At 44.2% G+C, this 26457-nt stretch overlaps 1 protein-coding gene across 5 annotated transcripts in view; it reads right to left on the bottom strand.

Moving 5' to 3' along the window:
- Nucleotides 1-138: 138 nt before the first annotated feature.
- Nucleotides 139-26457, bottom strand: part of TMC5 (transmembrane channel like 5) — a 61131-nt gene continuing 34812 nt past the window's right edge. For 4 of the 5 annotated variants that reach the window (XM_014552879.2, XM_032460950.1, XM_032460951.1 and 1 more), the window contains 15 exons: nucleotides 25774-26022; nucleotides 23398-23549; nucleotides 21637-21781; nucleotides 20569-20724; nucleotides 18934-19085; nucleotides 14916-14994; nucleotides 13991-14088; nucleotides 12489-12584; nucleotides 11291-11366; nucleotides 10975-11108; nucleotides 8996-9169; nucleotides 6946-7024; nucleotides 4732-4821; nucleotides 3522-3564; nucleotides 139-2774 (listed from right to left, as the gene is read on the bottom strand). In XM_014552879.2, coding sequence (XP_014408365.2) covers nucleotides 2728-2774; nucleotides 3522-3564; nucleotides 4732-4821; nucleotides 6946-7024; nucleotides 8996-9169; nucleotides 10975-11108; nucleotides 11291-11366; nucleotides 12489-12584; nucleotides 13991-14088; nucleotides 14916-14994; nucleotides 18934-19085; nucleotides 20569-20724; nucleotides 21637-21781; nucleotides 23398-23549; nucleotides 25774-26022 — 1770 coding nt within the window. In that variant the 3' untranslated portion in view covers nucleotides 139-2727. The remainder of the gene's footprint in view (nucleotides 2775-3521; nucleotides 3565-4731; nucleotides 4822-6945; nucleotides 7025-8995; nucleotides 9170-10974; nucleotides 11109-11290; nucleotides 11367-12488; nucleotides 12585-13990; nucleotides 14089-14915; nucleotides 14995-18933; nucleotides 19086-20568; nucleotides 20725-21636; nucleotides 21782-23397; nucleotides 23550-25773; nucleotides 26023-26457) is intronic. The other variant, XM_032460952.1, reaches the window with a different exon arrangement.

Below are 26457 nucleotides of genomic sequence, written 5' to 3' on the forward strand. Positions count from 1 at the left end.
AGGAAAGAGATGTGTAAAATGCTTGTTAATAACATTTATTGACTGCCTACCATGAACTAGACACTTTCATTTTCTTTCTTTATTTTTGCTATTTTTAAAAATTGAAGTTCAGTCAGTCATAATGTGACAACTTCTGGTGTACAGCACAGTGTCCCAGTCATGCATATATATACATATATTCCACATACTCATTTTCATATTCTTTTTCATTAGAGGTTATTACAAGATATTGAACAGTTTCCTGTGCTATACAGAAGAAACGTTTTTTAAAATCCGTTTTTGTATACAGTGGCTAACATTTGTAAATGTCAAACTCCCAAATTTATTCCTTCCCACCCCCTTTCCCCAGTAACCATATGATTGTTTACTATGTCTGCAAGTCTAGACACTGTTTCAAATGCTTTCTGTGTGTCTACTCCGCTACAACACTATGAGGTGGGTACCATTATAATCCCTTTTACAGTGAAGAAAACCAAACACAGGGAAATTAAATAACTTGCCTAAAGTCACACAACAGTAATAGGATAAGGATTCAGGCCCAGGTTATATAATTCCAAAGTTCACACTCTAAACCTGGGCTTAGCATCCTGTCTGACCCACAGCAAGGGCTCACTCATGAGAAGCGTTCCCCGCGCTCATTACAGTGCCTATCATATAGTAGACAATAAATGACAGAACCAGTTGTGGGATACCAAGTATCCTTGAAGAAACTGGATACAGACCTAGAGTGAGATGAAGATTCAGGACTTCGCAGCATCAACGACATCCACGTGAAGGGTCAGTTCCCGTAAAAATGCAAGAGAGGCTACCCTTTTTCAATACTAAAACTGCAGGGGTTACCCAGCTTTAGGTGACTGTTGGGAAGAAGGTGCTGCTTTTATCATTCTGAGCTAGTTAAAATAAGGGCTGGAGAAGAGGATGGAGAGTGCCCCTGGAAGATTTTGGCGCAGTATTCTGAGCTCCCCTTTTAATAAGTGCCTCAAGTGGCTTTTATGGTCAAGCACATTCAAAAAGAACAACTCGAGATCTTAGCTCAGTAGTCCTCACTGAAACCATCTGGGGAGCTTTAAGGGCAAAGTTCGGATGCCTGATTTAGTTGGTCTAGAGCAGGATCTGGGCCTGGTGGTTCGAACCTCTCTGTGCCATCCCGGGTGCAGCCAGCACTGAGAACGCCGTTGCCTGATGAGAGGCCCTGACGGGACTGGAGGTGAGTTAATCCCAGTTACGAGCTGAACTGTGTTGACCCAAAATACATACGCTGAAATCCTAACCCCCACCCAGTACCTCGGGATGTAACGGGATTTGGAGGCAAGTCCTTTAAACATGTGACTAAGTTAATATGAAGCCATTAGGGTGCGTCCTAATCCAACCAAAAACGGTGCTTTCAGAGGGAGCCCACATTTCAACGTAGGAGCCAAAGCAGCACACACAGCATTAGGATAACAGAGAGCAGGGAAAGTCGCTTTGAACATCAGCTCCACAGACGAGTTAAGTCTCCCATAGTCCCCTGGGAGCTTCTCCTTCACAGTGTGTGTTAGAGTTGTTTTGTAATTATTAAGTTCCTGCCTAAATTGATTTTCTAGATAGAAAGCACATGAGGGCAGAGACTGTGTCTTGACTTGCTCACCACCACTTGGCACATATTTGTTGAATGAATGAATGAAAAACGGAGGACTGCTGGCAACCACTAGCAAAGATGATACCAAGAGAACTTAATTCAGCTGACGGATGAATTAATGAATAAATAAGTGAATGAAGAAGCGAGTCAATGACTGGGCACCGACTGGATGTTTGTGTTTCAAATTCATCTGAAATGTTTTCAAAATTCAGTTCCAATTAGATTTCATGATAGTGATTACTGAAGAGGAGATTTCTCCCCACAAGTAATTTGGTAATTGCACTTTTCTGCTGGACCCTTCAGTTTTAAGTACAGTCACATGCCTTGTGAATCACTTGGCAAATCTGCACACACACACAAATGCTTTTTAAGTGTATGTATGCATATGTACTCACACAGACAGAGACACATACATATAACTGTATTCCACATATCACCGCTGGCTTCATGTCTGGTTCAACATAAGACTCTGAGGATCATGTATAAAACCCCACAGGGGCAGAGTCCCAGTCCACACCCCTGCCCCAGTCTAATCCCAAAGACTCAGGTACTCACTAAGGAATACATTTTAGACGAGGCTTCTAGCTGTATTTCACCTTTGGGTAACACGGGGATGTTTCTAGTTAAGTCGCAAACAAATGCAGGTTCCAAACTTCAGAGGCTTCACATCCCTGACTGAGAATCCCATTTTTATTCAAGCTGGGCCACTTGTCTTAGTACCAGTTTCCAAACCTTTGCCAGGTCTGGGAGCTCTGTCTGGGAGGAGAGACTCCTAAGGACCAAAAATTCGTATGCATATCTCTTAAAGATAAACTACATCATTCTCATGTTCTCTCTTCCCAGGTTTTTGTGAACTCGTTCAAACAGTGCCACAGTCTTTACTGGAAAATTCCAGTTTGTCTTGAAAAAATGAGCAATTCAGGAGTGAAAAGCCAGCAGGGAATGCCCAACTTCGCTTTAGTATTTATACTGTAGTCAGTTTCCACTCCTGGCTGACAGCTTGAATTCCTCCTCTGGGAAGCTCCTAAAGGCCCAGGTGTCATGGAAGAAGTCGTTCCATCTTTATCTTCTTTCCTCATTTGGTTGGTGTCTGGATTCCACAAAAATTTTCAGACCTTTGGATTATCTTCTTGAACTGATCGCCTAAATCGCAGGTCTGGGTTTGATACAGGAAAGAGAAGTTAGCACAGACCCTGCCTCATCCCTCATGGGAAAGACCAAACCGGCTTTCAACACCCCACGGCTTCTCAGGCCTTCCTGCCTCCTTTTAAGTTTCTTCAGTTCTCCCCCCATGAACTCCCATCATTGGGTGCTGTCAGTGAACGCTGTCCCAAAAAGATGGATGGGTTTGTTTGTTTCCTTCCCAAGACTCATTCCCCTTCTGTCATCAGCCACAGATTTTCTTTAGGAAGCCACCCTTCTCCACTCTCAGTCCCTGAGGTTCTGTTTGTTCATACCACCTGTATCTACACAGATGGGACTCAGATCCGGCCAATGAAACCGTTGCAGTCTCATGGCCACAGCAATTGATTGGTTCATGGGTGGGTACATCACCCAGTCAGATCCAATGAAACACAGTGAGAATTCTGAGTCTCTTTCCCACTGAGCTTAAATCTGAGAAGGGACCAGAAGCTGATAAAGCTGTCACTGTTATCAAGAAGAGCCTATTTGAGAAAGAAGGTAACATGGAAAGACCCCAACAGGAAGAAAGCAGGTTCTGGTGACATGCTGTGAGCCTCTGCTTCCAGCCACACCTAAAGCAAGAATTGGGCTTTTACTAAAGCCAGTTTGGGCCAGTTCTTGCCATTGAATGAGGGACTGCAGCGGGAGCAGTTCTGACCCTCTACCTCGGGGCGGGTCATCTGATGAGTCAGGCCTCCTCCAGTGCCAGCTGGTTACTCACCTGGAGCAGCGTCATGCTCCCTGACATGCAAAGGGCCCAACTGCTGAAAAAGAAGAAAGCAAGAAACCTCACCGCTGGGAAAGAATACAGACTTCGGACCCTGTTGCATAGATCGTAAGACTTGTGAGCCCCCACCATTTTAAAATGAAGAGTGACAGATTAAGACCAAGGTTAAGCCACAGAAATGTCAAACATGTTTTGTTTCATTTTTCTAGGGACAGTGACTCCATTCATCTCATCATTAATTTCACAGATATTTACTGAGTGTCTACATGACGCCAGGTAATATATTAGGACCTGGGGCTGCAGAGGTACAGATGTGGCCCCTGCTTTCACAGGATTTAGAGCTGGGCCTCTAGCTCTCTTGCCTAAATCACGGTATTAATTTGTGCAGAGAGTCAATGACACGGCAGTCTCTTCTGATAAGATCACAAATTCCCAAACTAGTAGCATTCGAACTAATGTGGGTTTACTATTTATCCAGATTTTCCAGGACACCAACGAAGCCAGCAGGGGCTTTGGAATTAGAGCAGGGTTCCAGACAGCTCTTATACCCGCTTCATAAGAATGAACTTGATAAAAATCATAAGAGCATGATATAGTTATATCTATTAACATTATCACATGCATGCCTGTGGCAGATAAAACATATAAAACAATTATAACAAAAATGTTTCATTACATATTGTTTCTAGTATTTAAAAAAAAACATGGAAACTACCCAAATGTCCAAATATGTACAAACTAAAACAATGCCTGATATGCAATATTAAGTGAGGAGAGGGGGAGTTATGATACCATGTGCATGATGTAGCCCCTTTTTGGCAATAAGTAAATGAATAAACAAAAACGTTAACAGACGCATGTGTGTTGGCAGATACCTAGAAGGAAAGATCTGGAAGAATACACACTAAAGCATTAACATGGGGAGGCGGTGAGATTCAGGGCTCTTTTCATCTCAGTGGGATAAACCTCTGTATGGCTGGGTTACAGGAAAGGCAGGTGCAAGCCCCACGATGACCCCCACACTTAGAACACCGCCAGGCATTGAAAGTGGTGAACGATGGTGTGCTATTTCTTTAAATAAAAAATACAAAAATGTTAAGACACAGAAAGTAAAGTGCCCTTATGTGATTCTAGTTCCCTGATGCACTTTTCACAGGAGGGCACATCTGCGTCACAGGGACCCCAAGGCGGCCCCCAGGCTCACCTCCACATCTCTCCTTTCTGGGTTTGCTCTCTTCTCCATATCCTGCAGCTTGATCAGCTTTTCTATCAGGAACATTTTGTCTTTGCCCTCCTGCCAAGGAAAAAAAAAAAAACAAAATCAAAAATAAAAATATGGAGGATGAACGATGATGTGGGGCTGAGAAGCAAATGATGGAAAGAAGGTTGAGTTTTAGGCAGGTAGGGTCCCGGACATTAGATGGAGACCGCAGCCATGTTTCCTATTAATGAAAAAAAGAAACGTTTCACAAGCAAAACCAAATTATCCACCATAGCCTTCCTGAATTGTAATCCTCTCCTCTAACGCAGTTCTCCCAGCAGACTGAGTAGTAGCCTACTGCCAGGAGCAACTTACATGCTCTTGTCTGAGGGCCAGCACAGATGGTTCAGAGCATCCCCCTCTTGGCATGCCCTCTGCCCCAGAACCCTGTCTGCACACCCAGAATTTCCTGGATCTGCCTGGTCCTCCCACTGGGAATGTCAAAGCTTATAGCTCTGAATCTAAGGACATCAAATATATTTCACTTGGCAAAGTTATCTGTGTTAATGGATGAGACCCTGATAAATAATTCCTGAACTGGGAAGGAGAACAAGGGAAGGGCGTATGCCTTCCCCAGGAGGGTGAACCACTTTCCTGTGAATCTGTTGCAGACAAGAGAGTGGTAGATTCCACCAGGGCTGAGGTGGGTCAGCGAGCACCACTGACGGTCTGTCCAGTCTAGGTGAATCCCATTTCCCATGCCCTTGTTTCTCCTGCAACTTTCACCCATTAATTTTAGCATCCACTGGTGGATCTTGCTTGAAACGATTATTACCGCAGTATTTTGCTTCGTGACAATGTTCCATTTCCCTCATTCCTTCTATGTTTAGTAATTGAAATTCTTCTGTAAGATTTTGACTCAGGGAGGTAAAGCTGCATCATGGTTGAGAGCATAAACTTTGGAGTTTCCTGGTTCAAATCCCACTACACAGCTGCCCTGTGACTTTGGGCAGCACACTTCACTCTATAAACCTCAGTTTCCTTAATTTTAAAATAGAGGTTAAAGGAATGATTGTGCCCCAGAGAGACTAGTTAAAATTTAAAAAGAATTCTTGTTCATCATTTACCACAATGCCAGGCACCAGTAAGTGCTCATGAAAATACACTAAGGTATCAACTCTTCATTTTGAAAACAAGTAAACAAAGGGAAAGAGTCATGTATTTACTTGCCTTTCCTCTATAAACTGTATTTCAAGGTAATCAAATAGTTGACGAGCAAAAATTCTTCTTTTATAGAAGAATTCCGGCTAATATATGCAGAAGTAGTTCTAGAATCAGAGTAGCACTATATAGTAATCCTGAATGGAATAAATGGATCTTAAACCCATTAGGTGAGAGGCTAACAGGGAACTTTATAAAGGATGGGTCAGCTAACCAAGCATGGACCCACTGATCCCTCTTAACAGCACAAAAAGAGAGACAATCAGAACTTTTGTGCCTCAAGGTGAAGCTGTAAGAAGCATATAGCGTCATCTACGTGGTATCCTAGCTACAAAGTTGGATCTGGACCTGATCAGGTCTTTAAATTTCACCACCAGTTTATAGGAAATACAAAGGAAAAAGAAACATGCTTAACACCACCACAGGGCTGCAAATCAGACACATCCAGAATGCGGGAATTATTACAAGACAAATGACTGGGTTTCTTTAGCATGAAATGGCAAGAGAAGAGGGAGGTGCGAACTGTTATAGATTGAAAGAAACATAAAAGGCGCATCAACCAAATGTAACCTGTGGCACTTTTTCAGATTTCGACTTGAATAATCCTGCTGTAAAAAGACAATGGGGCAACTGGGAAAATCTGACCAGTGACTGGCTCTAAGAGGACAGTAAGGAATTATTAGATATTCTTTTAGTGTGATGATTGGTATTGTGGTTATTTTTTTTTAAAAGTCTGTATCTCTTAGGCATATAGAAGAGTCTACAGATAAAATCATATAAACAAAGGCTAGGATTTGCTTTAAAATAATCCAGGGTTTCACAGCAAAGGGATAGTGTAGACGACACAAGAGTCTACAATTGCTGACGCTTCTCAGGGCTGGGTGGTGGGAAGGTAGGAGTTCATTGTATTGTTCTCAGTTTTGGAGTATGTTTGAAAATTCCATTACAAAATATTAAAAACGGGAGAGGATCACAAAGGGGTCCAACAGGACTTACATTAATGATCTGTTCATGGAGCAGTCTGATCATAATCTTCCTTCCCTCTGTGATCTGCCAGTAAAGATAAGTGATGATTCTGGAAGAGAAGACAAGAAGAATGGCAGACATTTTCTCCAATGCTTTGCAGTCTACCAATTTCAGCTGAGTTCAAAGGAACCAGTAGATTTGCTTACAAATGGATTTTGGCCCAGCCAGTGTTCCTGAAAAGTTGTGTCTGGATGAGTTAGAGGATAAATACGTTACAGCAATGATTCTCATCATTCCGCATGTGAAATCACCAGAGAGGCCATGGCCCTTCCTCAGATCGATTAATTGAGCTTCTTACGAGCATCAGTACTTTCCTTCTTTTTATTGCTTTACTGAGCCATAGCTTATGTGCTACAAAATTTACTCATTTTAAGCGTAGTTTGATGAGGTTTAATAAATGTATACAGTTGTGCAAACTTTGCCACGATCTAGTTTTATTTTTATTTTTTATTGAGATATAATTGACTATAACATTGTGTAAGTTTAAGGTCTATAACTGTGTTGATTTGATGCATTTACACAATGCGATATGATTATCACCATAGTGTTAGCTAACGCCCTTATTGCATCATATAATTATCATTTCTTTTTTTGTAATGAGAACATTTAACAGTATTTTTATGGTTGTTGTTTTAATTTAGTAGACGTACTGAGGACTGAACCCAGGACCTTGCACATGCTAAGCATGTGATCTACCACTGAGCTCCACCCACCCCTCCTAGAACATTTAACAGTGTTTTTTAAATGCAATGATTCTTCTTTTCTTTTTTCAGTTTGGTATTTTTTTTAATTTGCATTCTTTCTTATGAAGTATGGTCAGTTTACAATGTTGTGTCAATTTCTGGCGTACAGCGTAACGCCCCAGCCATACATATACATCCATACACTCGTTTTCATATTCTTTTTCATAATAGGTTACTACATGATATTGAATAGAGTTCCCTGTAAATGCACATGATTCTAATGTGCAGCCAGAGTTTGTGTATCTGGTCAGTGCTCTTCAAACTTCAGTGTGATGCAGATTTCCCGGGACTTTGTTAAAATGCAGATTCTGATGCTGTGGGTCTGGGGTAGGGCCTGAGAGCCTGCATTTCTAGCAAGCTCCCCAGCGAATTAGAAATTTGGAGGAGCAAGGCACTAGGAGAACTCCCTGTTTTAATTAAGGAGGCCAAGGGCAACCCACAGTTGGGAGGGGGAGCATAACCAAGAGCCAGGAGACCCAGGTTCTAGCACCCTCTGCAGCCTGGAAACTATATCTGCGAATCAGCCCGTCTCTGTCCGTCTTATCACTGCCCTCTGTAACCTCGTGGCGGGGTTACTCCACAACTGACATGGACTGCTTCCACTAGTCTGTGCTTTTGAGTTGTGTCTCCCTACGTGAGCTGCAAGCTCAGATGCCATCAGGACCAGGCTTCTGAAGAGAGGCAACCATCGGTCGGCCAGCCAGCTGCTCCTGCAGCAAGATGGACCCGGACTTGGCAGATCTACTTTTTCACAAGAAATCAGAAATCTTTTTTTTTGAATCTGCAAATAAAAGTACACTAACCTGCATAGAGCAATCATGCCCAACCCACTTTTAACATAATCACAACCCCAGAAAGGATCACATGTCATTTTCCTAAGCATTCTCATATCCAGTTTTTTCTTTTTCTTTTCATATTATTTCTTTTGTTTGTTGGGGGAGGATAATTAGTTTTGTTTGTTTGTTTGTTTGTTTGTTTTTAATGGAGGAACTGGGGCTTGAACCCAGGACCTCGTGCCTGCTAGGCTCACACTCTACCACTGAGCTATCCCCTCCCCTTTTCATGTTACTTCTTAATAGAGGGCAGAGCAGCTATTGCTTTCTTCATAAAACAGACACACACAAACAAAAGCACAAAAGATATTAAATAACTTTCAGAAAAATTCCACGGCCGAGCTACGCTGTAGTCTTTGCCTTCTCCCCAAACAGCCCTACGCCATCCACGTGCCGTGTAAGTGAGGTGCTTCCCGCACTCGTTTTCCAAGGGGCCCCGCTTACAACACAATGAGGGTGAGGATGAAGAAGAAGTGCACGCTCCCGATGAGGTTCCGGTAGATCCACACCACCCACAGGTAGCTGGGCCTTTTACTCAGGGTGTCGATCCAGCTGTAGATGGACTGGATGAACAAGGGCAGACCTCGAAACGGGCCACAGTCGGCGGAAGGTTTCAATCTGGTAAAACAAGGGACAGAGAAACACCTCTAGCGTGAGACTCGGGTACAGTTCATTCCAGAATCAGGGTGTCCTTTCTGGGCTCTGGAGCTGGAAACAGCAGTTCTTGCCTGCTCCACCCACACCCTCCTCCAAAGGAAACCCTCTCGCTCACAGCCTCAGTGGGTGTGTCCTGTACTCATGACCTGTATTCTGAGAACCCGATCTCGGACAGGGGTATCACCTGATCCAACCATAACCTATCCAAAGACCAGGCAGTGACCTCCTTGGTGTCCTGGCACAAAGAGATGAACTGGGGCGATCAGACCCTCTTTCTTGGGAACTTGAACTAAGAAATACAAAGAGGGGAGCTTGTCATCTATGGAAGCTGGACTTGTGGCAGTAATGGCCACATGATGTCAGGTGTTATGAACAAGGAGAAACTAGCAGGCAACAAGGAACTGGCAAGGAAGACAGAAAAGAGAGTAAACAGAGAGAGAGAGCTGCAAGGACATCGTGGAACAGGGCAGTCTTCCCTGAAGGCACCGAGATCCTCGTGGTTCCAGTTCCACAAGTAACCTAAAAATCAACTCCCTTGTTGTGTGATCACCTGCTCGTTCATTCTGCAGGGGTTTATTGCGCTCGTAGCAGGCACTGGGCTAGAGGCTAAGCCCTAGACGTTCCCCAGTACACAAGACAGACGTCATGCCTGCCCTCTCAGGTTTACATTCCAGTGGGAAAGATGGTCAACCAAGGAATAAATTAAACAGATTCAAAGGCATTTCTGACTATGAACTAGAAAAGGAAGAAGAGAAACTGCCCTGAGAGAGAGAGGAGGTAGGGACTGACGGTAGATGAGGATGGTCCTGAAGGTCAGATCTTTGAGGTGATTTTTGAGTTGAGAACCGGAAGGTGGAAAGAAGGCCTCCAAGAAAAGGGAGCGGGGAAAGGACTTCCAACAGAGGACCCAACCCCGAGTGGGGAGAGGCTCGAGGGTCCCAGCAACAGATTGAGATGACATGAGGCTGGAGTAGGATGGGGCCAAGGCGGGTGAGACTGGAGAGGTAAGGGGGAGCCTGATCAGAAGGGGCGTTTCAGTTCATTTAGAGGAAGTTCTGTTCTCCATGTGCACAACTGGTTTCTCCCCATCTGGGAAGCTGCAGCAATTTGAGGAGGAAAGAAGCTGTGCCAGTCAAGGCTGGGGGCACCTGATGGGTGGTCACCAAACTCAGATGTATTGCCTCCCTTGGCCATAGCATCTGTTGGTTACCAAGGAAACTTGGGTTAAACACTGCATTAAGCATGTCTTTTGATTCTGATGTTTTGACATCTGGGGCCTTACTGACTCTGGAGAGACTGCCTTTCCCAGGGCTAATGAGCCCACATCCCACCCCCTACCTCCTCTCTCCAGCTCTCACACTCTGGGCCACCATTCCCCTGCCCTAGTCACCCCAGGGCCAGGGACTAGACCGCTCCAGATGGCCCCTACACCCCAGGGCCTACTGAAATTATTCGGACTAGTCCTTCCTAAGACTTCTTACCCTGCCTTGCCCTTTCCTCCCCAATGAAATCACGAAAAAGGCTTTTGCCCACATTTACTGCTCACTCCCTCTGCCTCTGACAGACCCTGGTGCCTCCCCGCGTGGCCCCCCATGGTGTGGTGCGCCCCCTCCTTTGGGATCCTGTGACCATCACAAGTCATTTTCTCAGTGGCAGTCGACTCCTGATCTGTTGGCCTCACCATACCTGAAGAATAATAAAACCTACACTCTAAAACACTCATCCCTCCATCCCTAGAACCTCAGCCCAAGGCTGCTGTCTCCTACCTCCAGATGGTGATGGCCAGGGTGCACAGGACGCCAGTGAAGGACGGGAAGAAGAGCAAGAGGATGAAGAAAGTCACCATCTGGGCAGCCCGCCAGGCTTTGCTCGGAGGCTGGAAATTCATCATCAGGCTGATCTGAAGAAAGAGAAGCAGTCGCCTCCTAGCTGTGGCCAGAAGAGCAGGCCAGGTGCACGCCAGCCAGACGCCAGCCTCCTCATAACCTCCCCAGTCCGCAAAGCCCACGCCCAGCTCCAGCCACCGCTGGGCCACATGTGACTGAGCGAAGCTGACTGCTCCCAACTTCAAGATGGACTCACGTTTTTCACGTAAAACATGATGAAAAGAGTAATCATTTGGATGAGGGGCAGCAGAGGGCAGAAGAAGGTTCCAATCCTGTGACAGAGAGAGACAGTGTCGGACATCAGGGGAGACAAAGGGAATGCGGGGCAGATATGTGCTGTTGAGGGGGAAGGGAAGGAGGGTGTTAGGGGTTGAACTGTGTCCCTCCAAAGTTACATGTTGAAATCCTAACCCCAGGTACCTCAGAATGCAAATGTATTTGGCGACAGGACCTTTAAAGATATAATTAAGGTAAAATGAACTCACTCGGGTGGGCGCTAGAAGACACACTGAGGGAAAAGAGGGCAGCGGGGGAAGGCGCCATCTACAGGCCAAAGACAGGCCTCAGAAGAACCAACCCTGCCAACACCTTGGTCTTGGATTTCCAGCCTCCAGAATTGTGAGAAAATACATTTGTGTGGTTTAAGCCACTCAGTCTGTGGTACTTTGTTATCAAAACCCTAGAAAATTCATTCAGAGGGAGACTGCTTCCAACACAGCAAACCAGGCAAATGCCCACCATCTGCAGTCTCCACGGCTCTGGAGAAGGGATTGTGCAGAGAATGCTGCCCACACAGCCATTAAACCCCCAGGTGGCCTTCAGCCAGCCCTAACCTAGGGGTCCCATTTCTGTTGAGTGATTGATACAAAGTGAAGTTTTCTACCATGAGAAAACTAACAGCATAAGGGCAACAAGAAATGGCAAATCAGTGTTGGGGAGACAGTAGTTCAAGGTGGGACTGTGGCAAACTGAAGCCACTCACCCCAGTTCAAGGCCTAGCCAGTTACCATAATGGGAGATGGTTTAGATCTCTCCTTTTTTTGGAAAGAAGTGAGAAACTTTAAATTTTATGTGACATCTTCTGATTCTTAAATACAGGTGGTTAATTCAAATTTTTAGAAAAAGCACTGCATCAGATGAGCAAAACACAATTGCAGCCTGGATACGGCCTGGGGCCATCCAGACTGGGATCCCTGCTCTGTGTTGATTCTTGGCTGAAGCCCTTATAAAGGCAAAGAATAGTCTGGGACGTGAATTCACAGTTCTCAGACTGGCTGGATTTGGTATCTACTGTGCAACTGTGAAAACCAACAGATTCTGGGGCTTGCCACTGCAACTCCGAGTCCTGGGTCAGGCGGGAACCGCTGGGCAAACTAAAGATTCTCAAAACTTACCACACCAGAGTTTGTGCGTAGATCAATTCCAGGACATTCCTGGCAATGTCAAACTCTTGTAAGCCAAGACTTGTGATCAGTCGCATCCCAATGATTCTGGGAAAAGGTAATGAAGTTAGTACCCAAACCATCAACCTCCTGCTTCAAAAGGGTCCCCAAAGTCAACAAAAGAGATCCTCACCCATTTGGAGTAAGTCGTAAGTTCCCTTGCAAATTTTTGAGAAGTTTCAAATATAAAACATTTTCAAAGAAATGATTGAGGGAATTGAAGGGAAAATGGAATTAACACAATGCATTCACACTGTTGAAGTGGTTCAAAAAAATTCTAGAGAACGTTATTTTAATTACCCCACCCATTATTTAAATAGATGGTTAATTATGAATTAATAATAGGTATTATTGAAATGAGATAATTATTTAAATTATCCCACCTATTGTCTTGTTTATACCACGTTTTGCTTGTTAAAACTTTTTTTTTTTCAGGGACCAGAAAAACTTAGTACCTCTCAACCCAAATAAACCGAAAAACTTTCAGCTTTTGGTTACCACTGTTGAATTAATGGTGCTTCTCAGTTTTCTAAATTCACAAGGAGGAAATCTAAGTCTCCATTTGTTCTGAAGACACTTGGGACTACTTTGATTTTTTTCATACAGGGGAGTTGCCAATAAAAAAAAATGCTGTCAAAAAAAAAAAAAATGTCACATTTATGTCCAGACTCTGGACAGAGGCTGGACTAAAAGTGAGTTTGGGCAGACTGAGTGAGGAAATTTGGCTTTCAACCTACCCACTAAGGAAAGAACCAGCATTGTGCCGTGCCACCTTATCACTAGGGCAGCTTGCAAAACTAAGTGTCTATTCGGAATGAGATGCTCAGCATATTATTACAAAATAAATGAAAAGGAAATAAAACAGGGCCGCACATGGGCCAGTGATGACATTGCCTTAATTCTGCATACCTGGGGTCTAAAATAAAAATTAGTGCATTCATTAAATTCAGTTAAAGCCATGAAATACATCCACGTATATGGACATGAAGATGCCAAGGCATCGTAATAAGATTAGTAAGAGCAAACTCCACAAATTTGCAGTGTTACCCCACTTTTGTCTTTGAAAATTATATAGTATACACACACACACATAAAGTAGTATGTGCATAGAAAATTTTGGAGGAATATACACACACTAGAATTATTAAAATTATCTATGGTGGATAAGACCTCAAATGACTCTTGGTTTCTGTGTTGAATTTCTAGAACTGTTTTATCTAGAGAAGGTTATTAAGGACCTGCTGAACCAAATGAACGTTGACAGACAACAGGAATGTCAGGTCAAGGTGAAATATCAGTTAATTCGGAAGAAAACAATATTTCAAAGGACAGCAGGTGGACTTAGAACAACGCACACTGAGAGTACATAAGGGAACTGTACTTCCTGCTCAGCCAAGACAGTGGCTCTGGTTGGAATATCAGGTGCGAATTACTCAAGACAGACAAATATTTACCTCCTCAGGAACTCCCCCAGGAAGGAATCAGCTAAAGAGAACACAAAATCCATCAGAAGGAGCCGGTAGATCTCCTGGCCAATGAGGGTTTCCCAACACTGGAAGGCAAACAAGAGTTGGGATGTGGGAAGAGGCTGTTGCCTCCACTCAGTTTCCATCTGTGCCTGGCAACCCTGTGTCGTGAGGACGTGGCTGCTGGCTTAGTTTGAGCGAGTCCTTGTGCGCCCAGAAAAGCAGACCCACTCTCAGCAGAAATGTATCTTTAGGTTGAGTTTGTTTTCAAGAGTATTTATTCTCTTTCTGTGCTCCTCCTTCCCCCATTAAGGCTTGCCTTTCTCATGTGCCCAAATATTTCCATCTCACTACCTCTCCTCTTTAACACTTCTCATCTTTGTCCTATGCCCTCTGGATCCCATTTCTCAGCCAAGGGGAGCAGGAGGTGGCAATGCCTCCACTCCTTTTGCTTATTAACTTTATGAAAAATCAGTTAATATCTGCTTGATTAAGAAAGTGGCCTAGAGGTTTGGCAGACTAGTACAAACTGGAAGGTTGAATTAGTCAGTTTATGAAACTGACAGATCAGTTACCTCTGTAGGAAGTCAGTACTATGAGCTGATGGATTGTGAGCTTTTAGATTTTGCTGAATGAGGAGAGGAAATTTTCAGACGTACAGCCCAAGGATGGATGGATGGACGGACGGATGGATGGATGGATGGTTGGATGGAGAGACTGTGGGATGGATGGATGAATGGATGGGTAGATAGATAGATAAATGGCTAGTAGGTGGACAGATAGATGGAAGAATAACATGATATCTGTTCTAATACTCTAAGCAGGAACTCTTGAGAAACAAGAAAGTCATTTCCTCCCTGGTGGTCAAAGGCTAAGAAATCAAACTTAAGGCAAAACAGCAAGGAGATCTCACCTCTTCACCAGCCAGGGCCACGATGTTGAGCCAATAGTAACAGAGAATTCCAATGATTGATATTTTCAGAAAGATGTTTCTAAACAACGGAAGAGAAAACAACTCTCATTACCCTCCATGGAAGTCATTAGGGCTCTTGGCCAGTGTTTCCTTTGGGGCACATGGTAGGATGAAGGTTCTTGCCCCCTTGTGGTCGAATGGGCCATACGGCTAGCTCTGGTAAATGAGTTGTGAGCAGAAGTGACGCGTGTCACTGTGTGTCACTACTAGGCTAGAGCACTTAAATGCCAATGAGAGCCTTCAGGACTCACAGTCTTTCCTCTGGAGTGGTGATCAGCAATATTTGAGATGGTTGCTACAGTCTCAGCCTGGATCCCTGAGTGACTAACATGAGCAAAACCCCCTGCCAATCCACAATGGACAGGGAGCATGAACAAGAAATAAACCTTTGTGTGCTAAGCCACTGCGGGTTGGGGTGGCAGGGGATGTGTGCCAAGAATCATGTGCCACTAGACCAGTGGTTCTCAAAGTGTGGTCCCCAGACCAGCAGCATCATCTGTAAACTTGTTAGAAAGGAAAAGTTTTCCAGCCTCACCCAGATCTACTGAACCAGAAACTCTGGGGCTGGGGCCCAGCAATTTTTCCAGGTAATTCCGGTGCATGCTAAAAGTTGAGGACGACTAACCTGACGACATTGTGAAGGAAGGGACCAGATCTGTCTTTCGGTGCCAGACACCCAGCCTCTTGCCCCACGCCTAGCTTATAGTAGACCCTCTACTGGATTAATGCCAGAGTACACCGTGACATTGTGACTTATTGTAAGAAATATGGATTTGGTCCTCTTTCCCTTTCTGGCACTGAGTTCCTAAAACCCTTGGAATTTCCTGAGAAGAACTAACAAAGTGTATGTTGTTGTAATGAGGTGACTATTGGGAAGCTTCTGGTTCTCTTAAGGACGGGGACTGGTTGCCATGAGAGTCAATCCTGTGATTAGAGGGTCTGAACTTTCAGTTCCACCCCTCAGCCCCCCCCACCACCTCCAGGGCGGAGAGAGGTGCTAGAGATTGAGTTCAATCACCAATAATTTAATCAATCTTTGCCGATGTAATAAAGCCTCCATAAAAACCCAAGAGGGCTTCAGAGAGCTTCCAGATTGGTAAACAGGTGGCTATTTGGGGAGAGTGGAGCTCTTGGAGGGAGCATGGAAGCTCCACACCCCGTCCCCATTCTTGCCCTTTGCATCGTTTCTATCTGGCAGTCAGTCCCTGAGTTATATCCTTTTATAATAAACCCATAATCTAGTAAGTAAAGTGTTTCTCTGAGTTACGTAAGCTGCTTCAGCAAATTAATCAAACCTGAGGAGGGGGTCACTGGAACCTCCGATCTATAGCTGATCGGTCAGGAGGCCAGGTGACAACATGGATTTGCAACTGGCATTGGAAGTGGAGGAAGGAGAGGTCTCCTAGGACGGAGTCCTTAACCTGTGGGGCCTGGTGCTGTCTCCACTGTAGATCATGTCAGAATTGAGTTGAATTGTAGGACACCCAGCTGGTACTGGAGAATTAGTTGATGGTGTGGGGAAAATCCCACACATCAGAATTGGTGTCAAAACTTTATATACCTTTACTGTAGGGCAACTCCAGGTTAAACTTGAAAACACACTCTTCTAAGCCAGGAAAAGCTTGTCATAAGTCAGAATGATTGTGTATTTCTGAGATTTCCCATTTTCTCTGAATGTAGACATTTTGAATATTTTGTGAAGCAACACACAGGGCTAATATACATTAAAAGACAGTTAACCTCTTTCATGGTCAGCAAAGATGCCAATTAAATAAAGCAGTTTAGATCAAAACGGCACACCGAGCATACATACCTACCACCTCTCCCTCCAAATTCTATTGAAATGACAGCAGAGTTAAAAGCTAGATGATCTATAAAGCAGTGGAGAACAAAAAAAGTCACCATGAACAGACCAGAAGTGCAGAGGAATTTATGGAATACAGAAAGCAGAAATAAAGGACAGAAAGATAAAAAGATGAAAGGGGGTTGATGGAGAAGTAAGACTGGAGATAACCGCACTTTAAAAAACAATGAAGAAATGAATCACTTTGCTATGCACCTGAAACTAGCATTGTAAATCACCACACTTCAGTAAAAATTGTTAAAAATAAATAAATAAAACAAATTTGGCAGAAGACTGCCTCAGAGGTGGCAGTAATTCCAGGGATGCCTGGAGCTTAGAGACGGCCAATACGAAGGGTCTGGAAAGGGCAGCTGGGTAATTATTTGACCATGCTAAATGTCAGAAAATCTCAAAGCAACACCTGTAGACCTCAGAAGAGGTAGTTAGAATACAGTCTTTGGCCCATGCAAGCCCACCTTCATATAGAAAGGCAAAATAAAAAATACGTGGGAACACGGAAGTACTTAGAAAGTGGACCATCACCAGATCTACTCTAAAAGGATGTCTCATCTTCTCTTACAAAAGAAAGAGGTTGTAAGTAGGACACATTTAACAAACACCGGTGAGCAAAGAAGCCAATGAAACTTACGGATAATGTGTATGTTTAAAAAATTGCTTTATGACTTCAACAAGAAAAGAATTAAAAATTGCTTTATGCCACTGAATTGTACACTTAAAATGATTAAAATGGCAAATTATACATATATATTTTTAACTACAAATTTTTTAAAAGCCCAATTGTTTCTAACCATAGAGAGAAGGCACCCAGAGGTGAAGGGTAGGTAAAAATGAAGGCTTGCTAAGATTTTTTTCTACAGAAGAATAATATATATATAGATTAACTCTAAACACTAATCTTAGAAGTCAGCCAACCTTTTCTCTGAAGGGCCAGACAGGAAATACTTTTGGCTTTGCACATCATACAGTTTGTGTCCCAACTGCTCAACTCTGCAGGTGTAGCAGGAGAGCAGCCACAGACAATATGTTAACAATGGATGTGGTTGCATTCCAATAAAATTTGTTCCAATAAAACAATGTATACATGTGTTTTAAATACCCTTGTTACATTTGACAAAACATTGTAAAATGACTATTACTCAATAAAAAATATTTAAAAAATAAATAAAAATAAATATCCTTGTTACAAATATAAGGTAATAGAAATGTGTAAGATCTGTATGAAGAAACTATAAACATTTAAATAAGCATTGAAATGCTATTCCAGGAAGAAGGAATAGCCAGTGCAAAGGTCCAGAGGTGGGAATGCAGTCTGGTATGTTTGTGGACAATCAAAGGTGGTGAGGCTGGGGACATGGAGGAAGGAGGGGTGAGGTTAGAAAATGAAGTTGGAAAGCTGGCCAGGAGCCAGATCTCAGAGGCCATGGTAAGGCAAGGGCTCTGGAATTGATCAGTAAGGAAAGTTGATCTACGTCGTATAGCCTTATCATTCTACACACCAACGTAACCAGGAACTGGTCCGGGAACTAGCCAGCAAGAAGCAATAAGAACAAAACTTGGGTAGTTTCATACTTTATAAAAACTGTGGGGTCACCTCTAGCACATACGGTGCCTTTGTGGGAGACAGTGAATTGCCAAAAGGGCTCACTCCACCTCCATTTGGGTTGTTGAATTATAAAAACGCACCTCTTCCTCCTGGCTGATTCAGTGGGTACTGGGAATCTGATTCAGTTTGACTCATGGGAATACTGGATGATATCAGTCCTCACACAACTCCTTAGCCAAGAACATTTGTGCAGTGCACAACCGGCCCATCTGTACACCTCATAACTGAGAACTGTGTTAAACCTCAGGCTGGGAGCAACTGGAAAAGATGAGCCATTTCTCTGAGCAAAAGGCAGATGTACTCAATAGTTATATTTTCTCAAGGCTTTTTGGATTTGGGGGCTATTAACCCACACCATAAAAACACACTTTATTTCTAAAATTCTTTCTGGAAAACAGAACTTTGAGACTGGAGCGTAACTCGTTCTAGCTCCCATCCCATTTCCCTCCTTGAAAATGGAGGCTGGTGTCGGGAGTGACAGCTACACCCACCGGATCAGGAGGATGTAGACTTCGTGCCTCGGCATCTCGTAGCGCTCCACCAGCCTGAACATGGAGTAGAGGCGAGGCACAGCCAGGTTGATGCAGGACACAACGAAAGGCAGTAACAGCACCGCCCCGGGTTCTCTGTGGTTCTCCAGGAACTGCAGGGGATGGAGGGAGAGAATCAAATGGCTGACTGTGCCTGGACCCCTCTCTGCCTGACTCAGAAGACCACCCCCCATGATGCGAAGTGGCTCCTCTGAGGTTAGCTATTAAGGTACCACTTGTCCAGCACTTACCCTGAGCCAAGAATTACCCACATGATTGCTGTAATCCTCACTATACCCAGCTGGTGTTAACAGAATTAACTGATGGACAACCTGATGCTCAGAGACGTGAAGATGCTTGCCCAGGGTCACTCAGCTAGGAAGTGGCAGGTTCGAACCCAGGTGCATCTGACTCACGGCCCTGAGCTCCAACAGTCATCCTGTGACTTCACTTTCTTTACTACGAGGTCTGGGAAAATGAGAATGTGCTCCTGGTTGTTGGAGCAAAACCTTGAGTCTGCTGAAGCTATGGCACAAGAGCATTGATCACCGTGGAATTTCTCCTCCCATCTCCTGTGTGCCCTTGTTCACTTCACCAGGCTTTGCCTATCCTTGGATGCTGAGGGGACGGGGAGCCCTGCAAGCCCATGCTGCGCCTTTGCATCTGGGCTAGAGAAGTGCCCCTGCCTTTATGTGGACACCACCCTGGCGTTTGGCTGGAGTGAAGCCTGGGCTGCCGCTCCGCCAGGTGGCCTTGGAGTAAGAGATTCCAGGGGATTTACCTGATGTCCCATTCCCCATTCCCCACTCCCAGGCCTGACCCTGCCTCCATCCACCTCTGGATGGGTTGAAAGCACTACTCTCACTTTTGGCCGCATCTTTGGAGCCAGAGCAACCTGGGTTCAAATGATGCCCCCTCCCCATGCTTATAAGCTACAAGGTCTGGAGCCAGACGCATAGTTTCTCTGAGCCTCCTTCCCCATCTGTGCGATGGGGAGATTATCACGTAACCCACAGAGATGTGGCAAGAATTAAGTGAAACCAAATAAGGGAAAGTCTGGCCCCAGGGCTGCTAAACAGCACAGCTGGGGGCACTCTTCATGTGAAATGGTAGTTGCCAGTGAATGTGAGCCTTGGAGCTGGCAGAAGGCTGATCCCACCTGGCACAGGGCAGATGTTCAAACAGTGGGCAATTGTTCAAACAATTCCATCAGTTCATAATACTTACTGAGTAGACATTCGGTGCCAGGGCCTATGCGAGGTATTAGGGATATAATAATAAACGAAGAAACCAGAACCAGATCCCAAGTCCACGGCCAAAGTTCTCATCTCTCCACCAGCCCAGAGCTTCCCACTCTAAGGTGTGCACACATATCACCTGGGGGTGTTTCTAAGATGCAGATTCTGAGTCCGTGGGCCGGGAGGGAGGGACCCAGGATTCTGCATTTTTTTTAGCAAGCTTCCCGCTGGTGCCGATGTTCCTGGCCACGGACACGGGTTGAGTGGTGGGCTCTCCGCCACTCTCCCACTCCAGCATCCTGTCCCATCACCTGCTTCTCTATGCTCTGTACTCTGGAGCTCCTGCCTCCCTGGTTACCTTTGAGTTGTTCTCAGCCAGGTAATAAACAGCTACACAGCAGGCAACGGCCACTCCAGTGGAGACAACCCAGGCTGCCAGGTGGGCACAGAAGCGGGCCAGCTGCTGATTGAGTGTTAACTTGATGTTCTCCTGACGGATTTCTGACAGGTTCTCCTGTAAACACAAGGAAGTCAAGTTCACCCACAGACCTCTTCCACTGTCAGGAAAGACCCTCCCTACTCAAATACTCGCTGTTCCCAGAGACACACATCCGCAGGAGAGAGGGTGGGGGAAGTTCACGATAAACTTGGATTAGGAGACCTAGGGGAAAATCTCAAACGGGCAAGAACCCCCATCACCTCATTAAACACCTTTTCCATTTCAGAGGAACAGAGATGCTCTTGGGGTCACAGACTGAGGTCACAGACCAAGGCACAGACCCTGCTTGAAGAGTAAGGCCAGGTCTCTGCACCGGGGAAGAAGTTAACGTATGCAATCATCTTGTCAAAGCTGCTTTGTTTATAAATTCTGCTTGCTTTTTTTAAAAAAAATTTTTTTTTCTATAGACCAGGGTTTCTCAACATTGGCACTATTGACATTTCAGCCAATAATTCTGTGTTGGCGGCAGGGGCTGTCCTGTGCACTGCAGGACATTCAGCAGCATCCCTGGCCTCCTCCACCTACTAAATGGCAGTGGACACCTGCCCCCAGTTGTAACCACCAAAAAAGCCTCCAGATGCTTCCTTATGTCCCGAGTTGCAAACTGCCCCGAGTTGAAAAACCACTGGATAAAATTTTAAACCTGGAACTGTGAGGCCAAGATATAAAAAGATCAGGATACAAATTGCCAAACTGCCCTCCAGCAAGCTTGTACCAATAACAAAGCCACCATGTTATGTGAAAATGTCCATTTCCCTACACCATCACCAGCACTGGGCATTTAAAATATTTTTAGTTTTGGATTTTTTCCCCAATGTCATGGGGAATAAAAAGTAATTCATTATTACTTTAAGAAAAGTTACAGACATCCTGAAGGTGGAAAGAAGACTGGTCTTGCAGGGGCAGGATGAAGCTAAGTCTCCTTACCCTGATCTCTGTGCTCAGATTCTTCTGTTTCAGCTTTACAGCACTTTGGTGAGTGACAGTGAAGTCCCAGCAAAAAATGAGTTTAGCAATCCCTCTGGAGTAAATGTGGGGGTTAATGAAGTTGTTCCGGAAGTACCTGGCCATGCTGGGGAAGGCAGAAACCAGAATACCCAAAGGTAATTAGGACAGGCATGGGGAGTGCAGGAATTAAAACAAAGGAAAGTCTTACCATTAACAGTGAAAGGCAACATGGAAGAGCTAGCCCTGAGTTCTTCTGGAATAGTGCAAAGCAAATATAATAGTTAAGAGCACTGGCTTTGGGATCTGTAATCCTAGATCACCAGCTGGGGAGTTTTGTCATTTTAACTGTTCTGACCCTCAGGTTCCACATCTATATAATGGGGGTAATAATAGTTCACACCTCACAGAGTTATCATGAGAGTTATGTTAGTTTCTCCTTGCGGCTATAAGAAATTGCCCCAAACTCACTGGCTTAAAATAACACATATTTATTCTTCCTGGAGGTCAACAGTCAGAAAATGGGTCTAAAATCAAGGTAGTGGCAGAGCTGTGTTCCTTCTGGAGGCTTCAGAGGGGACTGTTTCCCTGCCTTTTCCAGCTCCTAGAGGTTGCCTGCATTCCCTGGTTTGTGGCCCCTTCCATCTTCAAAATCAGGAGAGTAGCAACTTCCACTCTCTCTCTCTCTGACTTTGACCCTCCTGCCTCTCACTTTAGTAATCTTGTGATTATACTGGCCCATTTGTAGATCCTTAACTTAATCACATCTGCAAAATCCCTTCTGCCAGGTAAGGCAACATACTCACAGGTTCTGGGGAGCAGGACTTGGACACCTCTGAAAGGTGGGGGGCACTACTCAGCCCACCACAAGAGCCAGTGCAGCACTTAGCGCAGTAAGCACTCGATAAAGGCAGCTGTTACTATCACGGAGATGTCAGCGGGGCTCCGTGAAACCAGGCCCAGGAAGGACTTGGTACTGAGCCTGGCCTGTAAAAAGTGCTCAGTAAAAGGAACACTACCTTTCCAAAATTTGCCACCACCAGATAATACCAGCTTAAGAAACAGTTCCTAGTTTGATCGGACAAAACAAAATCTTGTTTTATTTTGGATTATCATGCTGGCAATGAGGTTATTATGGGCTGAACTGTACCCCTTAAAAATTAATATGTTGAAATTCTAATCCCTAGGACCTCAGAAAGTGACAGTATTTGCAGATAGGGTCTTTACAGAGGTAATTAAGTTAAAATGGGCCTTAATCCAAATAGTTGGTGTCCTTCTAAGAAGAGGAAATTAAGGTGCATTCACTGGAGGGAAGATCACGTGAGGACCCACAAGAAGGTGGCCATCTGCAAGCCAAGGAGAGATTCCTCAAAAGAAACCAGCCCTGCTGGCATCTTGATCTTGGATTTCTAGCCTCCAGAACCGGAGAAAATAAATTTCTGTTGTTTAAGCTCCCCAGTCCATGACTTCACAGAGATAGAACATCGTACCTCCTCTTTGACAACTGTCAATTGACGGCTGCCCATCACATTGGCTGAGTCATTGCATCTTTATTTTCAGAATGACCAGTTTCTTTAAAAGCACCTGAAAACCTCTCTTCCTCTAATCAAACAAGGAACGATCAGATAGCAACTGAAAATTGAACTTGCAGAGAAACTGTTCCCCAGGTAACTTTTGAGTCTCTTGCATTTTGCTTAAATCTAAAAAAAGAGCTTAGAATCAGGAAATGCAGACACTCCATACCTGAACAGTAAACTGAAAAAGCAGATGACCAAACACACTCCGACTGTGAAGATGTAGGCCAGCTGCATGTCGTAGGACGCCCCACCGTTCCCGTGCCGGATCGTGGAGTTGGTGTAAAAGCCGTAGTACATCACTGTGTCGCTAAAATAACCCTGAAAGGCACAATAAATGCTAGGTCAGGCGGGTCTCTTGAGAAAAAAAACGAATGACTATGGCCCGCACAGTTGACCTCTTCCGTATGCGAGAAGCTTGCACCGGTCAGTTTAGACACTTTCTTTGCAGGAAAGTGGCACCCAAGGCCACTGAGAACCTAGACGCTTTATCAAGAGGCTCTTAGAGGTGCAAAGGACTCTCAAACCAACATAACTTTACAATGGAGGGACCCAGCGGTCACACCCTGGACCCAGTGACCAAGCAGGGAAGCATAGCCAAAAACAAGACAGCCAGCTGTTATATGCCTCTGTCATCTATCATAAGCATTATGGTCAAACATGTTTAAAATGAAAAAACGTCAAGCCTTTACGTCTAAATTTCAATTTACAGGAAATAAGAGGCCTGTATAAATTAGAGGAACAAATTAGGGAGACCCCGGGGAAACAATCAGACAAGTGCAGGAGGTAGGACATTGGAATCTACCTGACAGCTGGCCTGGTTTCTGCAACAACAAGCCAATGTCAAGAAAAAAAAGGCGCAGGGACTCTGGGGAGACCATTCTAGATTAACAGAGGCTTCAGAGAAAAACAACTGAATGCAAGGTGTGGTCTTTGCTTGGATCCTGGTCTGAGCAAGAAGCTAAGAAAGACATTTTGGGGACAACTGGGAAAATTTGAATGTGGCCTGGAATTTAAACATTAACTCTTCATGTTCCTGGATATCGTAGTGTATAGTGACTGCAGAAAAGGGTCCTTATTGCTCAGAGATGCACGTTAAAGATACTGAGCCGGATACATTCTGATGTCTGATATTTACTGTAAAATGCTTCAAAAGATGATAAGCTAAAACAAATTTGGCAAAATGCTAACAATTTAAAATCTATGTAGTGGGTCCATGGGTGTTTATTTTACTACCCTTTATTTTCCTGTATGTTCAAGAAGTTTCATAATAAGATGTTTCATATATACAAAAACACAAAATAGACATAATAATGAGAAAAAATGAAGGAGAAATGGACACAATTGCATTTTAATGCATCTATTCCAAGGGAAAAAATTTCTTTAATAACAGCAACAAAAAGACAAATGGATGAACCTCACTTTGAACGTTCTACCGTAAGAGTCAGCAAACTTTTTCTGTAAAGGGCTAGATAGTAAAGGTCTTTGACCTGACGGGCCCACAGCCACTCAGCTCCGCTGTCCTAGCAGGAAAGCAGCATGGATATATAAACAAATGGGTGTGGCTCTGTTCCAAAAGAATTTGATTTACGGGCACCGCAATTTGAATTTCATATAATTTTCATGTTTTACAAAATGTGATTCTTCTTTCCATTTTTTCTCAACTACTTAAAAACGTAGAAATGAATCGTATTTTGCAGGCTATACAGAAACAGGTGGCAGGCCAGATTTACCCCTTGGGCTATAGTTTGTCCATCTACAGAATCTCAATGGTAGAAATCTCTTCTAGAAAGTAAACTCACAAGGCAGGGGCTATATGCTTCATAGGGAGGTGGGTGAATACACTGTGGTTGTTATTAAAAAGAATAATGTGGATGCATATCCATGGTCTAGATACAGAGTAAAGCAAAAAATGTTGCAAAGCAAGACTTATTACATCCTATCCTCTTTTTATTTCATTTTTAAAAAATGTTTAACTATCTAGCTAGCTATATATCTACGTGTATCTATGTATCTATCTATGACTGTACAGGAAGAAAAATGGTGCACAAAGATACACTCCAAACTGGAGAGTTAGTAACAAACTTTCCTTAGTTTGTTCTCTCCTATGCTAGGAATTTTTTTTTTTAAGGAGCATTGTATTTTGCAGAAAGAAGCATAAAAAAGAAAGAAAAGGTAGGTCCATGAACACTAGTATGAGATGTCAACACATCTTAGGTGGAAGAAAGCAAGTCATATGTAGTATATGAATAATTCGTTTTTGTTTAAAAAGATGCGTATGTACATGTATAATGTGTCCATATGTATGCAAAGGAGAGGATTCTGGGCAATAAAAACTGTTAACCTGTGGTAACTCTGGTTACCTTGGGAGACAGAAATTCTGCTATACTGTGTATATGTTATTTGGGGATAAAGGAAAACATTTTAAATCCCCACTTTCCTCGTTGTCTCTCAGGCAAAATGAGAGGCTTGGAAGGGTAACTGGCAGGTGTGACTGTGGGTTTCTGAGGTGGTGAACTCCGGATGGGGAAGATGGAGAACTTACCGCCCCGGTTAAAAATTCCAGTCCAGTGAATTGGAGGTTGTTCTTTTCGGCCACAGTTAACTGAGGGATTATGATGAAGCTGAAGGTCACAACAAACGAGAAAATGTTGAACTTCAAAAGCCACCTGAGAAAGTTGAAATAGGAGAGCACGCTGGTGCCGAACTTGCCTCCGATGACCTTGAGCGTCTTCTGCCACAGGCTGATGGAACTGAGCAGCTCCGACAGGCTACTCTTGGCTCTCCGGTACGCCTGGGGGTGGGTAGACACAGAGTGTGAGGCGTGACATCCCCTCAATAAATGTCTACTGAGCAGGTCTCATAATAGCAACAATGGCCGCCATTTCCAGAGCGGTTCCACGCGCCAGGCACCGTGCCAAATGCGTTCATAAACGTTATCTCATTTAACCTGCAGGACCACCCCCTAAGGTGAGTGCTATTATTTAGTACCTTCCCAAGTTTGCTGTTGAAAGTGACACTTGCAGTGGCTAAGTTGCCCAGATAACCCAGCAACCTCTTAGCCCTCCCCACTCCTACCTGGCGTCCCCCTGCACCTAGACTGACCCAACTCCTACATCTTTCAGTGAAAGAGCCCTGATTTGGTTCCTCTTTCCCTGTGGGTCCCCTCTCATCCGCACTCTCCCACCTCCCTGCCTTCACCCTACGCTGTGCCCATTTCTTGACCGCA

This window comes from Camelus ferus, chromosome 18 (assembly GCF_009834535.1).
Source record: "Camelus ferus isolate YT-003-E chromosome 18, BCGSAC_Cfer_1.0, whole genome shotgun sequence".
NCBI lineage: Eukaryota > Metazoa > Chordata > Mammalia > Artiodactyla > Camelidae > Camelus > Camelus ferus.